We start from the raw sequence: 14,401 nt of genomic DNA, 5'->3' as shown, positions 1-14,401 counted from the left end.
ACCATGCATTCATGAATGCCAGTAGTACATTCGTCTATCTAAAGAGCCGCACACTCGCCTGGTGTAGGAGAGCCTTTCAGGCGATCCTTCATTAGGTTGTCAATGACAACGTCAGCTCTGGAAGGAGCGGCAATATGGCCTCTTTTCTTCCTGACTCCTGGGCTCTAGAGTCCACACTCTTGTGCAAAAAGAAGCTGCAGCATCTGTAATTTGGAAAGAAAGTCCACCCACTTAAAAATGAGTCTTGTTTAAACATATGTGTGTCAACATACTACCAAAATAGTATTTGCATGTTGACTTCGCCAGACCTGTTTATAATTGACAGTATGGCAGGAAGGGAAATAATGTCACTTCAAAGTGAACGAGCTCGACATCATACTGAATATGACCGACTTTTAGAGATGCAATAAAATGCACATAGAATGCATTATATACTCCAAATTTCATATTTTGCAGTTTTATTCATGAAAAGATTTTAACCCAGGAAATTAGAATAAACATAATCTACAAAAATTGAATTAGGAAATACGTACATTTGCAATTAGCCAGGGTTCACCCCAATGTCGAAATCTTGAATGATGTTGTTATCACAGATTGACCCAAAATTGGCCCATTTGAGGAAAAACAAAAACTTTATCAACTCTGCAAGAAAGACCCTAACGATTTGGTTTGTGTCCTTAAAATATGTCTTGAAGAGGCATTTTTACTTGTGATTGTCTCAGGATGCCTATATGGATGCTCCAATGACGTCACTACTTTTAATGAGCAATCGCTGCCTAAGTCTGATTTTCAAAGGCATGAAATCAACAAAAGATAAAACTACTAGTGGCCTTTTGTGTCGAAGGCAAGGTCAAAAGGCAAACTAGTGCAAATAAACCATTCTGCACATTTCTTCTGTTCATCCCAGGTTGATCTACAATATTTGATTTTCCAAGGCATGCTGCTCGTATATCATCCATGGCGGTTTCTCAGAATTTGCCTATAAGAACTTTGGTTATAGGAATAATCCTTAAACATGCATTATCTTTATGGAAAGCAATTTTTCAATTTTTTTTCTTTTGGTTTGTTTTTCGCGGGCTTTTCTAACCGTCTTAGGGAATGTAATCCCCAGTACTATTTAAACGAAAGGTTATAATTCGTTTATTTACTACCTTTCAATCTTTATATATTTGGTCTACCAACGAATTTGAGTTGGCAGACCGAGCTAGTCCTTGAATGTAGGGTTGATCTGGAATGCTATCTAAAAAATTGTCCAAGTCTGACTTGAAAGATGCTACTGGATCAATAAGGCCTACGTATTCCCTACGAATATTAGAGGGAAGCAAATTAAACAATGAAGGAGCCCGAAAAAGAAGGGATGTGGACTTCATTGTTCGATCTAGCGTGGATTCTCGAGGGCTTGAAGGTGCTTTCAAAACGCATATTAAGCCTCTACGGTCACTAGAACTGGCCCTAAATACTGGGTTGGGACAAAGCTCATGGATAATTTTGAAGGCGTATAGTATCAGATACCTTTCGTACCTTCTCGGAACACTGTACAGTCCCAACTTTTCTAATCTCTCCCAATACGAGAGCTCTCTCATTCCTGTAATGTTCCTAATGAAACATCTTTGGACTTTTTCGACCTTTTGAAAACCTGCTGAACTCATTGGAGCCCAAATGGGTGAAGCATATTCAAGATGTGGCTGGACAATCAACTTGTGCAGAGTTAGCATCGTAATGTTGTCTCTGGACTTAAATATACGATATATCCAACCACACATTTGAAAAGCTTTACCCATCTTCAACTGGATATGCTCATCGAACTTTCCATTATTTTGGAGGACTACACCTAAATCTTTCATAGATGAGACCTGCTCAATATCTTTACCTCCGTTATCTATGAGTGGAGTATTTAAAGGAGTGGACCCAAAGGTCATTGAGCGGAATTTCACTCCATTCGGGGCCATATTACTCTCAGTAACCCAAGAGTAGATTCGATCTAAGTCCTTTGTAAGGCTACTAGAATCTTGGTCATTCCTACCAGAAACTAACTTTGTATCGTCAGCGTAAGAAGAGAGACTGGCAGTAATACTATACGCTTTTGAAGTGGGGCAACGAATATTATAAAAAAGAGGGGCCCTAAGATGGAGCCCTGGGGAACACCTGACTTGACATCATGTATGCCGCTTAGGGATCCCTCAACCCATTTGAAACCATTGCGTCTTTACTTGTCGTTAAATATATTTGAAAAGTATTTGAAACAGGTCTGGATGCTGAGCACTGCGTAGGAAAATGACTAATACTTTTTTAGTTTCCGTCTCTTGGTTTACAAGCCGCAGCACCAGGGGAGAATAGCCTTTCTCCCGCAGTCCCCTAGATCGCTCGGCTACACTAGCTCATTTTGTAAACTGAAATTCAACATTATACTTTGTATTTATCTTACTCAAGAGCCGTCAGGTGCTTCAACAATAAAATACATTGGGATTTTTTCTTCTCCTTATTGACGTTGATTTCTTTGTCTTAATCCTTACCGCTACTGAAAATATCACACCCACTAGTGCAAGAGGAAATACCTTTGATCGAGATTTTTCTTTCGGTCCAATCCTGTTATATCTGATGTCCCTACGAACCCAGAGTAGGCGGATCTGGTAAGCCCTTGAATGAAGGTTTGATTCGGAGTTTTGGTCAAGAATTTATCCGACTCTAACTTAAAGGTTGTCAACGTCAACACTTTCCCTGTGTAAATTATAGGCCAACAAATAATACAATGAAGTAGACCGAAAAGAAAGTGAGAAGGATTTTATTGCTCTAGCTGGTTTGGATCGGGCTTGTAAAACGCACATTTAGCCGACGCAGATCACAACGGCGTTCAACAACTCCTTAATCCCTCAATTATCTATTATTCACTGACCTTACGATGCCTATATTCGTACTAGTTTTCGCAATTTATATTGCATGAAATCTGATCGCTTGCCTAGAGAGCCATAAATAATTTAAGCACAAAGGTAGATTGCTGCAATTGTATATTGACATTTACATTATTTACTCGAATTCGGCTTTTTTGGCTTTTGACATTTGTGTTTCTCTGATAAAAATCAATAAAAGTACGTCGCATCATTCAAAGCAATCAAGTTGGATGTTTTCGTATCACACGTTTACTTGTTTCTTTATCTTTTCTAGAAATAGTGGTACATCACAGAGGAAGCGAGAGATTGAATTCCATTTTTAGATTTGGTCTCTTTTCCATTCTTCAAGATCTTCTCCAGCATTGGGATCGAATATAGTTGCTAAGCCGTTAGGCTGATGAATATTGCTTTCGTTTTCTTCCGCATGATTAGAGGGCACATTGCCGTTCGAACTTAGCCTTCTTTCCACAACCGGGGCTCGAATGGACCATTTGGGCGAGTCCCCTCCACTAGTGACAGAATAGGGCGGTGGCGGTGCCCTTCCATTGGAGGTTGAGTTCCTTTGGATGGTTCTTCTCGCAGACACTGAATCGACAGTAAAAATATCCGTTGCCGTAGCAGGTGACGTCACCCCATAGGATCCTCCATGGCTAAAATTGTCCAAAGTGTGAGGTCCAAGGGTGTTGCTGGCCGTATTGGGGTTGGCTGCCATGGCCTCCAGTATCCCAATTTGTGTGGTGCGCACGTGGAATGGGAAATTCGCATTGTGCGCGTTCGGACGGGTGAGAATGAGGAACACAGTGTGACCAAGAAACACGACGAAATGTTCCACGGATACCACCACTTTCTGTCTGACCCATTCGGCGATGATGTGATTGGAGATGATAATGATACATGGACCAGCAATGAACCATAAAGTGTAGAATGAGAAGAAGGGGTAGTAGAATCCACCCTTCTCAGGATAGTGCTTCAGTGTGAAGAACGTGGAGTAGATAAACATGCACCAACCCATGGTTCGAAGGATCACTAGTCCGTAACCACCAAGTGATTCATAAACGTACAGAACCTAGGGAGAAATTATGAAAACATGTTATAGAACATGCTTTTCACCTTGAGGTCTCAAAACTGGTTTGAACAACATGTTTCGCATCTGTTTTGGACTCTTTATCTTTGGCTGCATTCCTATCTTTTTTGAGGCAATAAAGTCTCCAATTCCCTTTAATTAGAGTGAGAGTTTTTGCTCAAAAACACATATGATGACTAGACTCCGAAAAAATCATTTTGGGGCATTTTTGGATACTCGTTTTTACCCAATTTCCTCAAAGTCAATACTTTCTGTGTAAGACAATTACAAAATGTTACTCTTTCCTGTCGAAACATTTAAACAATAAACATTGATGCCTAGCGTAATTGTTCAAAATTTGTTGTATTTTCATACTTGGAGGACCCAGAAGATATTTGATCTTTATGTCAGCTCTGGCAACTTTTAAAACATTAAACTTTTAATAATGCATGTAAGCACACACTTTCTTTGTCACATTCGTTGCTAAATTCATTTAGCAAGATGTTTGCAAAGCTATTATTTCGTGTCTAAAACAGTCGATCAAATTAAATTATGATAAGATAACGTTTCCACTCTAGCAGTTAATAGCTCTAAAAAACTTAATAAGACAGTTTTATTCTACTCGATGATAACTATCGATTCGGTTACGTTGCCGCCTGTTTTAGCTCAATAAAAAAAATCATCTCAATGAAAACAGATTGATGGATTGCAAGGTTTTAATGTGTTCCCCTTTTATATGAAACTTCATTCCATTAAGATCCAAAGTAACAAGTTTAGATAGTTTTAAATAGAATATCTTAATATATCTTTCAGAGTTTAAAATCCTCCTCAAATAATAGTTCCGAAAGCAGTCAGTATTTCGCTGGTAAAAGAAAGTGCTCGATAATTTTTAAAACTGTAGTTCTTATATGTACCTATATGCAATACCAACAGCCAACTGAAAGTGATAAAATATGAAACAGTTTTCTGTATTCAGTTAAGGAAAGCATAGAATGCCGTTCTAATTAAGGTTAGTTTTGCTTGTGAACTAAATGACTTGAAACATGTTCTTCAGAAAGTCTTCAAGTGTTTAAGACTATCATCAAAAGCTCTGGCTATACGCATGTGTTACCTGTCCAGGGTCAAAATATTTCTGCTCGAAGATGAATAAGATCGTGTAGGTGATGCAATAGCAACTGACGAAAATCGCCACCTTGATGGATGAAGCCTGCCTAAGCCGTGCTCTGGTCACCGTGTAACCTTTAGCTATTAATATCAAAAGGGTCATGAATATAATCTCAGATGTGGCCTCTAACATGCGGCCATTCAGTTGGGCTCGATCAAGACCCACGCCATCCAAGGCATAGACCAGGTAATGTGTGGTGAGCAGGAAAATCCCCAAGATCTGAAATCATAGGAAGTTTTAATTCTACCCATTGCCTGTACTTGAGAATTGTTTTAATCACTTACATGAAGGAAGAGAGACAGCAAGTAGAGTTTGTAGGTTGCATGAAGCAATTGTCGACCTTTTAAGATCATGGCTGACCATACAGAGAGCAAGAGAAGAAAAAAGTGTTCGAAAAAAGCTACACATAGAATGGGAAGGATGTAGAATTCATCGGCAGAGAAATGGTAGTGCAGTAAATCGCCTTTGTAGCCATTGGTCATTAGAAATCGATAGCTGAAAGGAAAACAATCCATTACAAAAATATTTTGTTCGGAAATGATAGTTAAGACCAAGGTTTTTTCTAGACTAACAAGGAAAATGTGTGCTTAGAGAGAGGGTGATCTTGTTTGCTTTTGAAAATAGCAGAAGTTATTGGGCCGTAATAGTTGATTGAGATTTCGCTACCTATTTCGCAGTTTTAGACGGTTAGTAAACATATGTCAAAATAATCTACGGTACTTGCAAATCTATACCTGCGTTCAAACTGATTACTAACAGTGTTTACAAATATGCATTGCCTTTGCAAAATGCTTTCTTTTCGTAGCTACAAATTACTAGGGAACCAGTCTGATTCGATTCACAAAACCTCCTTTCAGAGTGCCCTCTCACAGATAAAGACATCATGAATTACAACTGAATTTCGATGTACGTACTTCATACTCAGTCCATTAGTCGAATTACAGTTTGAAATAGCCACAAACCACCATCTCTCTCTGGCTGTGTTGAAGTTTCTGGTTCCTTTACAAATGATGTGTGGAACAGCCCCCGAAACATTAGCCACGTGTCGCTTGCAGCCCGCCACCAACATGTCCGTAGTGAGATTGATGAACTGATTGTTTTCCACCTGACATAGATAAAATGCTGCTTCAACTCTTGAATGCTATTAGGAAAGGAGTGTCTTGTTGTACGTACCTGAAGAACCGATTCCTTTTCAGCACACGTTTTAAGACGAGATTCATCCCCATAAACGCGTGCCCATTGTGTTGGTGTATCATAGTATAGATCAATATTTTGCACTGCATAATCCTCGTCGTAGCTAATCTCATATTGGAATCGCCCATGCAAGGAAAGGAAGCAAAATCGGGACAAAAATGACCAATTCTCTCCCGTTCTCAGAAACCCTTGGAGTACTTTAAGCTCCAAACAGGGGAAATGTATCCACAAAAGGGCCAGGGACCAAAGATAGACCTGCAAACACTTCAGATCGGTTGTGCATACACTCAGCAACCTCAATATTGGAGGCAAAGCTCTTACCTTTAGTGCCATGTTTGATAATATATCAGAACCAATTCCGTTGAGGACAACAATCCACCCGGACCACTTGACAACTTGGTCATGACGCTCAGGCAGGCACATTCAATTTGCCCTGGGTCAGGATAACTCCATCCATCGAGTGGTGAGGCACTCTCATACACGCACCATAACGCACTCACAATTTAGTATGAAAAGTATGCGCGACCAGAACCGATGGTGCTTTCCTCACCTCCTACGCCCTAAGAATTAGTGAGTAGTGAGAACATGGAACAGGCAGGGACAGGTACGAGTTCAGGGAGGGGAAAAGCCTGACTTTCCGGTAGCATTTCGTGATTGTATCTCAAAAGTTTATAATGGAGTTCCTCAAGGGATCAAGACGCTGTCGAACCTCTAGAAGTCAAAATAGATTTTAAAACCTAAACCTAAACCTAAAGATATATGATATGTCTCGGCAAGGTTTATTTCGTAGCATTTAGTTACAGAAATCAGATCGGGGAAGGCTTTTTGTTTGTTGATTTGAATGCCAATTTCAGTCTCCATGGAGAACGACATTTGCCCTCTCCTTGAAGCGATTCCTGGCAAATCTACGAGACACATCGACACCCAGCTCCAACTTGCTTGAATTATTTGTTGCTCCCTCTGCTCAAGTAGATACTACTAGCACAGGTACTGCAGGCTTGGATACTCTGGAAGACGAATTTTGTGATGACGATAAAGCTGCATGCACCTGGCGGGGATCAGGATTTCCCTGTTGTTCATTGTGAAAGTCAAGAGGCGCGACGACCTTGTATGCGGTGACAATGACAATGGCAAACCATCAGACCGTTCTCATCTTGAACGCAGACCCACAGAGCGACATCGTTTCAAAACACCGAAACATTCACGTCAAATTGAAAAAATGAATCGTTTAATAGAATGAAGTCATACAAGGAAACACCGTAGTTGGTTATTTCAAACCTCAATTGGCAATCAAATTTCCCACCAATAAATGCTAATTTTCATAAAAACACAGCCCGGTTGTTAAGTGCATGACCGTAACAAACAAGGACTCCTGTACTTTGTTTTGGACGTGTTGGCCATCATTTTTGACACTCAGTCGTTGTAGGAAGGGCTCTTAGTGTCGTCTCACATGAATCAGATACCTCCTGAGTTCCAACCCTAAAACAACACATCAAGTCCTTCATCATGAAGCTCGGGTTGGGCATTTGGTATTGGAGTGTCGCTATTTTGCTCTTGATAATTGGCGTTTCCCAAGGAGGAATAGTGGTTGGCAATCATGTGGAGTCTCAACAGACCGAATTGGGGTTGGATCCTCTCAGCCGATTCGTGTCGGTTCTGGCTGATGCTAATATCATCACCAGAGAGGATATCCAAGTATACGGCCGACAAGCCCGAGAAAAGTAAGTACGGAGGGAGAATTTAGATCACATAAAGGCAAATATGGTCACATTTCGCATTTCAGTCCCTTGTCGGAGCTGGTGTTTGACGTGTTCAAGGAATTGGTGGGCGATGTCTTGAGCATGACGGTGGGATCGTACCTTGGCCTTGACAATCGGAGGAATTCGGAAGAGTTCAGCCTTTTCAACATGGTCATGAGCGCCGTGAGAAAGAACACGCTGCAGAAAAGGATGGGCTGCCCCACATAAGATTCCGTCCCTAAATTGAAAATCATCTGATCTCAGAGGTTCAGAGAAGCTCCAGAGAAGAAATCTAGTCCGAGAGAAACAAACCATACCCAGATTAATACTAAATTCGTTGTTGAATATTTCTTTATGCTTTTGGTTTTGCAAAGATTGCTTGCGAACGAAATCCAGAACGCGCTCCTCTAACAAGTCCTGAAATACATTACTCTTATTATTTATAACTCGTTGTCTTTATCCCAAGTTGAAACAGGTTTATTCACCAGTAAGTCCCTTATGTGAGGATCATAAAAAGTACTGGCAATTTCTCAATAGCATTCGAATTCGAAATCGGCAGATGAGCAATGAATGACTCTTCCAGTATAACGTAGGTAAAATGAATATCATTATTTCATAAGGGAGCACGTGAGATGATTTTGTCTACTTGCGTGATTTCGGTTGTCGACAAAATATGCTCAAATGTACGTGATTGCCCAATTGCTCATTAAATATCCCGTGACATCTGCAATTATATTTATGGAATACATGGACCGCAATAAAAAGCCAAACAATTCACTTGCAGATTCAATCTTATTATTCTGTCTAGAAATAATCAGTCCCCACGAAAACTGCAGTTTTATCGAAAGAAGAGGTTCAACACAAAGTTCACCCTTAACACAGAAAATAACTGCATAAGAATGTATGGCAAAATCGCAAGTAATGGGAAAGAAAAAAAAACTTGCACCCTTGATCCTCTTATGCATCACTCGCGGTTTCGACATTCTTTGCTGGAAAACATTGCGTTCAATTAAAAACTTGCTCTTGGGAACATGGCATCAGAGCAAACCGGTTTATATCTCTAATTTTCAACCTACTTGATTGACCAATCACTAGAAATGTCATTTAACTTAAATCTATGCAGCTTTTCAATCATGATTCATGTATTTATCCTTTGTTTTAAAGTCACTTTCTGTTCAATAATCAGGTATTACTACCAGAAGCTTGCTCGCTCTTACATCTTCCCATACGTGCAATGTTGTCCGAATACAGTCCTTGGTCTAAAACAGACGCCTTGTTTGAAATGTCATTTCATATTTTAAGAACCAATATCCATAGTTGTACGACTATTTCTTGATACATGGACAAGCGATTGTAGCACGTTTCCAGGATCTTGTCCTAAAATATCAGGACAATCCTGGACAGGCAACAAGCAAATAGTAATACAACAATGAACCTCTCAATGAACCGTCTTATAGAAGAGTTGGTGCTAAAAAAAAAAAAAAGAATGCAGAGGGCGCAATTAGATTGAAGGAGATCAAAGTGTGCAATTCTTAAACTGTACACATTTTGTTACTTTTGCTGTGGCAAATGTTTCAACGGTGTTAGTAAAACATTTTTACAACGATATTCAACACTTTACCAGTCTTTTTTTTTTTGCTAAGAAACCATTCTTTCTTATTGAAAGTTTGGCAAACAGAGAAAGGAATCTTGATCCCTCATGCTGAGGAATCTTTGAATCGCAAAGTTTAAAAAAAAATTAAGATTTAGGCAATGAATATTACAACATAATTGTAAGAAAACGTCGTTATGTTTGATTTATGCCATGAAAAAAATGGCACGATAACTTTTCAAAAGAGTGTGTAGGGATAACGGATAAATTAACCACGTGCAATTGCATTCAGTTATCAACGAGGATAAATTATTCGATAACTATTGAGCTAATACGTACGACCACATATGCTCGCCCATCTTAGATGCAATAACAAACAAAAAGGAGGCTTAGATGATGAAAAAAGAAAACTGTCTTGCTCGTCAGGAACGTTATGTTCCTTACATTCCATAGTTACAACATTCTTGAGTCCAACCGAGATCGTACGGGGAAAAAATGTTACGATTGTGAGAACACAAATGTCATTCCGAATGGAAAGCCAAAAAGAATTCACAAGAAATCTTTTGAATACGTTGCTCGATTTTCAGGGTCAAACGAGATTGCAAAGAACCGGGTGACATGTTAAAAGATCGCCTCTCCCTTGTGGATTGCTCTGTGCAGTTTGCCATTTCAGCACCCGGTACTTTTTGGGCATGGAAGGGGTCAATACCGACAGAGTGTTGGCATTTACGACCAATGAGTGATCTACCGGTGGAGATGAATGTTTATGGCTTTTGTTGGGTTAGCAGTCCAAAATCGGTGCTCAACGTGAAAAGGTCTGCCTGTTGTTAGAAGGTGGATGAAGTCGGTTCATATACTTGTACTTGGTTTGATTCCTGAAGATTATTTTTTATTTTCCAAGTTTGAAGATAACATCATCGAAGGCATCAAGCTGATTGTGTAGCTTGTCTTACTCTGGCAATGGTTGGTGTGGTTTCCACACGAGAGAAGCCCCGGTTTGATTCTGCTACCCGATATTTTTCTAGTAAACTTTTAGACGCTAAAAATGCTCACAAATGGAGAACCAATTACATACCGAACAATGACAATGCTTTTTGGATTTTGTGAATTGTATAGTGTTATAGCTGGCTTCGACTTTAGCACCTCAACCACAAGAATTTGATTGTTATTTTGATTTTGCAGACTTTTCTAACCGTTAAAATATGAAAGAGAAACCCCATTACCAGAAATCGAATAAAGAAACGCATGTCTCAGTGAATGCAGGGTTTTTGATTAAGAAAATGAGAACGACAACAAAAGTACAAATTGTGACATTTTCGGAACAATTGCAGATGAAACTGACATGGTGTGTTCTCCTCGTTTCGATTGGTCTTGGATCCTCTGAAGAAGATGTCGAACCTCGTGAAGATGAATTAATCCCTTTTCCCGAGGCCCTGAAGTTGATCTATCCAGAATTTACCTTAGAGCTTGACGACATTCCTTTGCAATTGGAAGATGTGGAGGATCTACCCATTACTGGTGAGGATCTCGAGGCCAAAAGAAGGAACTCTTACCTTAGAAAGATTCTTCGTCGGAAACGACAGAAGCCCGACTTTTTGCGCGAGTTGGACGATCGCTCTAAATTCATCAAGACCCAACTCCCAGTCACTGAGCTACGACGAATGCAGAAAGAAAAGCCCAATGTTAGACTAATCAGAATCATTCGAAACAAGAAGCTTGACGATGACCAACTTGCAACGACTTCCAAGGTAGAGGAGTTTTTTGCTCCAGATTTCGACTCTAAACGGTCGACGAGTACAATGATTCCGCCCAAAGAGGTTCCACCACCCAATCTAGAAATTCATGTTCCTTCTCAAAGGTTACAACCGCCACAATATGAATTTTCTCCGGCAACAACGACAACAACAACAACAATTGCTAATACCGCTGGTACCACTACCACTACCCAGAAAACATCCTTTACAACATCACCATCAACAGCAAGAACAACAACAACGCCCCAAAAAAGTGAATTGGACTTTATTTTACAAGGTCATCCAAAACGTAAAGTGTCACTCATACAGTTAGAAACTTACGTATTCCCAGGGTTTCGCTTTGATCAAAGTTTTCGGAAAGATTTAGGTGCAGTCTAAACTTATTGACAATCATTGCTTTTGGATGACCTTGAACGATTCTCAGAAAAAGTAGGAGGGTTCCCGATATCGATCAGATCCCCTCGCATGAACCATGTCATGGACATTCAGAAACGCTTCAACGACATGTCTCTGGTCAAGACAATCCATTCAAAAATGCCGGAATTGACCGCACAATTACGCGGTTTCATTCGGGACGAAGTACAGGCCCAAATTTGTCAGGTGCTTTTTAATTCGTCCCCGGAGACTTGTGGCCAAGGCTACGTGCGAGCTGGATCAGCCCGGGCGTATCCATTCTATCCTGGATATCCGGTATTCTATCCATCTCCTTATCCTTACAGAGAGTACACTAATCACGGTGGATATCAGCCTGGTACTCCACAGTTAGGAATCCTGGATTCAGATGAGCAAAAGTTTTCCATGCTTTTTCATTAAATATATGCATTTATTCTGAACTTTTTGCTTGGGGCTCATTTTCTTGCTCTTCCCCTTCGGCCTTTTCTACGGCTCCTTTGCGCGAAGGTAACACTGACATAAAGGCCTCTTTCCACGAGTGACCTTCAGTGACCGAGGTCAGGATTTTGAACACGTGGTCCACCGTCAGCACTTTTCTGGTTTTGATATCGATGAATTCGTCGATGGGTAAACGGGCGTGTTTGAGGCCTTTCTCCACGGCCAATCTGTGACACAATCCCTTGTGGTGATTGTGATCCACTAAGCCACCAATGACGTAATAGTGGTCGGGTGACAAATTGTCTATCACATTTTCTGATTCACTACTTAAATACACGATTTTATCCCGAGGAAGTACGGCCTCATAGTCCTCTTCATGGATGTGAGCATCCCAATTCTCGAACCCGTGATGCCGCTTCATTTCGTCCAAACTGGCGCCTTTCAAACTGGTCACGTAGAATTGCATCGGATGAGCCAATCGTCGATTCATACTGTGAAATAAATAAAAACATCATTGACAACTATAGTGGACCGAAAAGTTTCCCAAAAATCGAGGCAAAAATCGATAAATATTGCAACATTCAAGTAGCTAACTTATCTTACAAGCTTGTAGTGGAATAGAATGCCCATCTGGCTAATCAAAACTTCTTCGAGAGTCGACATTTTTCTCTATCAACTAGTTCTTTTAAGACTTCGCTAACTTCATGAAACATAACTCGATAAATCAAATGTAGAGTAAGACAAAGAATTGTTACTTGTAAAATCAAGACATTTCAAGATTTAGCAATACAACAACGTAATTTAAGACTGCGACCTTCACTTAACTTTTACAATAAAAAGTTCGATTTTAGCCCATATTTGAATCTGCACAATTTGTGGCGTGCAAAACCTCTCTTATCAAATTAGATTCTTTTTCTGCCGCAATAACATTTGAGATTTGACACACTTAACACAACAATAGTAGGTCGAAGTCATTCGTCTTGTGTATACTGATGCAACTAGTATTAGATCTTGAAGAATCAGGCAAACTATTAGCCCTTTCTGCGAGTAAACCCACATTGTAGAGTATGAATTCTGGCTTTTTATTGGGGGTTTCACAGAATTAAAGAAATCAAATAATGTTAAAAGATACAGGCACATATGTGCGGTTTACCCTGGATTAGGTCCTTCAGCCATTTGGCAAGGTTTCCTGCTCTAAATGCCACAACATATTTAACTTTCTAGAAAGCTGGCCGAAACTCCAAAGATGTCTTTGCCTCAGTTACGAGCCAATCCTAAGACAATACACATGGACCAATTGTTCGTGGCCGTCGGGTTCTTCGCAGATTGTCTAGATATCAATGCAATCATCGAAACTAGATTCACCTGTAGCAATGCAATAGTTGCTTGCAACATTTGCCCAAATCTCTTTGATGCATCAGATGCCCAAAGCTCATATCCACCACCACGCCCACCCGGCATGAACTGTCAGCCATCTTGATTTCTTTGAGCTTCTTTCGCGATTGCGAGTAGGTCACATCGTCCCGGGAATCCGGATTGTCCCGTTTACGGGCCTCGAGCTTGGCCTTGCGTTTGGCCTTCTCTTCAGCTCGCCGTTGAGGCCGTTCGGCCAACCATTTTTCACGTTTGAGAATCTTCTTCTGTGCCCTTTTACTCAAAGGAGCGGCGGTTGAACTGGGTTCAGGGAGCGGGTCGACCCGGTCAGGGGACGGGGCCAGTTCCATGATGATCATAGGACTACCCAATCCAACGTGGAATTAGTGTTGTTTCGTCTGTTTGATCCGCAGTGGCGCTAGTGTCGAGCTCTTGGACAGGGCTGCGAGCTCACTTGCCCTCTGGATGGCCAAATCTGAGCCCACGAACAGCTAGCTATTTGGATGGACATGAGATGTGAAAAGCCTGTGCATCATGTCAATAGTAAAGAGACAGGAGTCTATGGCTCACAAATGAAATTGAAATTGGGAATCAAAGCTGACCATCTTATTCAAATCCCTTCAAAGTGACGTGGTTGATAATGAAAGGTCGGAGGAAAGCCATCTGGTTCATGGTCATCGCGTTTCAAGAACAGCCGTTCAGGAAATATTTGGTATCAGCCGAACCAGTTGGCAAGGCTGTTCTTCGATAACTTTAACCAAATGATACTGAAGTAAAGATGAATCTCGACTGGGCAGGGAGA

At 40.6% G+C, this 14,401-nt stretch overlaps 4 protein-coding genes across 7 annotated transcripts; 2 read left to right on the top strand and 2 right to left on the bottom strand.

The window, feature by feature from the left end:
* Positions 1-2,931: 2,931 nt before the first annotated feature.
* Positions 2,932-6,873, bottom strand: LOC131879101 (transmembrane protein 145-like). Of its 3 annotated transcripts, none has more exons than XM_059225311.1 (6): positions 6,632-6,873; positions 6,290-6,574; positions 6,031-6,221; positions 5,401-5,611; positions 5,063-5,335; positions 2,932-3,954 (listed from the first exon to the last, which is right to left on the bottom strand). In XM_059225311.1, exons 1-6 carry the CDS (start codon positions 6,731-6,733, stop codon positions 3,208-3,210), a joined length of 1,809 nt encoding a protein of 602 aa, XP_059081294.1. In that variant the 5' UTR covers positions 6,734-6,873; the 3' UTR covers positions 2,932-3,207. The 3 variants fall into 3 exon arrangements, with proteins under 3 accessions (XP_059081294.1, XP_059081295.1, XP_059081292.1); XM_059225312.1 differs by having other exon boundaries at positions 6,290-6,565; XM_059225309.1 differs by having other exon boundaries at positions 6,290-6,873.
* Positions 6,874-7,106: 233 nt separating this feature from the next.
* LOC131879253 (uncharacterized) lies at positions 7,107-8,478 on the top strand. The gene is made up of 2 exons (XM_059225521.1): positions 7,107-8,031; positions 8,094-8,478. Exons 1-2 carry the CDS (start codon positions 7,817-7,819, stop codon positions 8,275-8,277), a joined length of 399 nt encoding a protein of 132 aa, XP_059081504.1. The 5' UTR covers positions 7,107-7,816; the 3' UTR covers positions 8,278-8,478.
* A 1,964-nt stretch (positions 8,479-10,442) lies between these two features.
* Positions 10,443-12,207, top strand: LOC131879524 (uncharacterized). Of its 2 annotated transcripts, none has more exons than XM_059225874.1 (2): positions 10,443-11,671; positions 11,828-12,207. In XM_059225874.1, exons 1-2 carry the CDS (start codon positions 10,843-10,845, stop codon positions 12,205-12,207), a joined length of 1,209 nt encoding a protein of 402 aa, XP_059081857.1. In that variant the 5' UTR covers positions 10,443-10,842. The 2 variants fall into 2 exon arrangements, with proteins under 2 accessions (XP_059081857.1, XP_059081856.1); XM_059225873.1 differs by having other exon boundaries at positions 11,819-12,207.
* On the bottom strand, positions 12,066-14,040 carry LOC131879526 (tRNA methyltransferase 10 homolog A-like). The gene is made up of 2 exons (XM_059225875.1): positions 13,591-14,040; positions 12,066-12,716 (listed from the first exon to the last, which is right to left on the bottom strand). The coding sequence occupies exons 1-2, from the start codon at positions 13,956-13,958 to the stop codon at positions 12,218-12,220; spliced, it is 867 nt and encodes a 288-aa protein (XP_059081858.1). The 5' UTR covers positions 13,959-14,040; the 3' UTR covers positions 12,066-12,217.
* Positions 14,041-14,401: the final 361 nt, after the last annotated feature.

Source organism: Tigriopus californicus, chromosome 4, assembly GCF_007210705.1.
Source record: "Tigriopus californicus strain San Diego chromosome 4, Tcal_SD_v2.1, whole genome shotgun sequence".
NCBI classification, from domain to species: Eukaryota; Metazoa; Arthropoda; class Copepoda; order Harpacticoida; family Harpacticidae; genus Tigriopus; species Tigriopus californicus.
Note: the sequence above shows the minus strand (reverse complement) of the source record. Positions and strands in the feature narration are given on the sequence as shown.

Coding starts and splice junctions, on each gene's coding strand:
- LOC131879526 (XM_059225875.1), bottom strand. CDS start 13,958: ATGATCATCATGGAACTGGCCCCGTCCCCTGACCGGGTCGACCCGCTC. Junction 12,717..13,590: donor CAACTATTGCATTGCTACAG/GTGAATCTAGTT, acceptor TTTATTTCACAG/TATGAATCGACGATTGGCTC.
- LOC131879101 (XM_059225309.1), bottom strand. CDS start 6,733: ATGTGCCTGCCTGAGCGTCATGACCAAGTTGTCAAGTGGTCCGGGTGG. Junction 6,222..6,289: donor AAAAGGAATCGGTTCTTCAG/GTACGTACAACA, acceptor TATCTATGTCAG/GTGGAAAACAATCAGTTCAT. Junction 5,336..5,400: donor TGCTGTCTCTCTTCCTTCAT/GTAAGTGATTAA, acceptor CTATGATTTCAG/ATCTTGGGGATTTTCCTGCT.
- LOC131879253 (XM_059225521.1), top strand. CDS start 7,817: ATGAAGCTCGGGTTGGGCATTTGGTATTGGAGTGTCGCTATTTTGCTC. Junction 8,032..8,093: donor GGCCGACAAGCCCGAGAAAA/GTAAGTACGGAG, acceptor TTCGCATTTCAG/TCCCTTGTCGGAGCTGGTGT.
- LOC131879524 (XM_059225873.1), top strand. CDS start 10,843: ATGAAAGAGAAACCCCATTACCAGAAATCGAATAAAGAAACGCATGTC. Junction 11,672..11,818: donor ATTGGACTTTATTTTACAAG/GTCATCCAAAAC, acceptor AACGATTCTCAG/AAAAAGTAGGAGGGTTCCCG.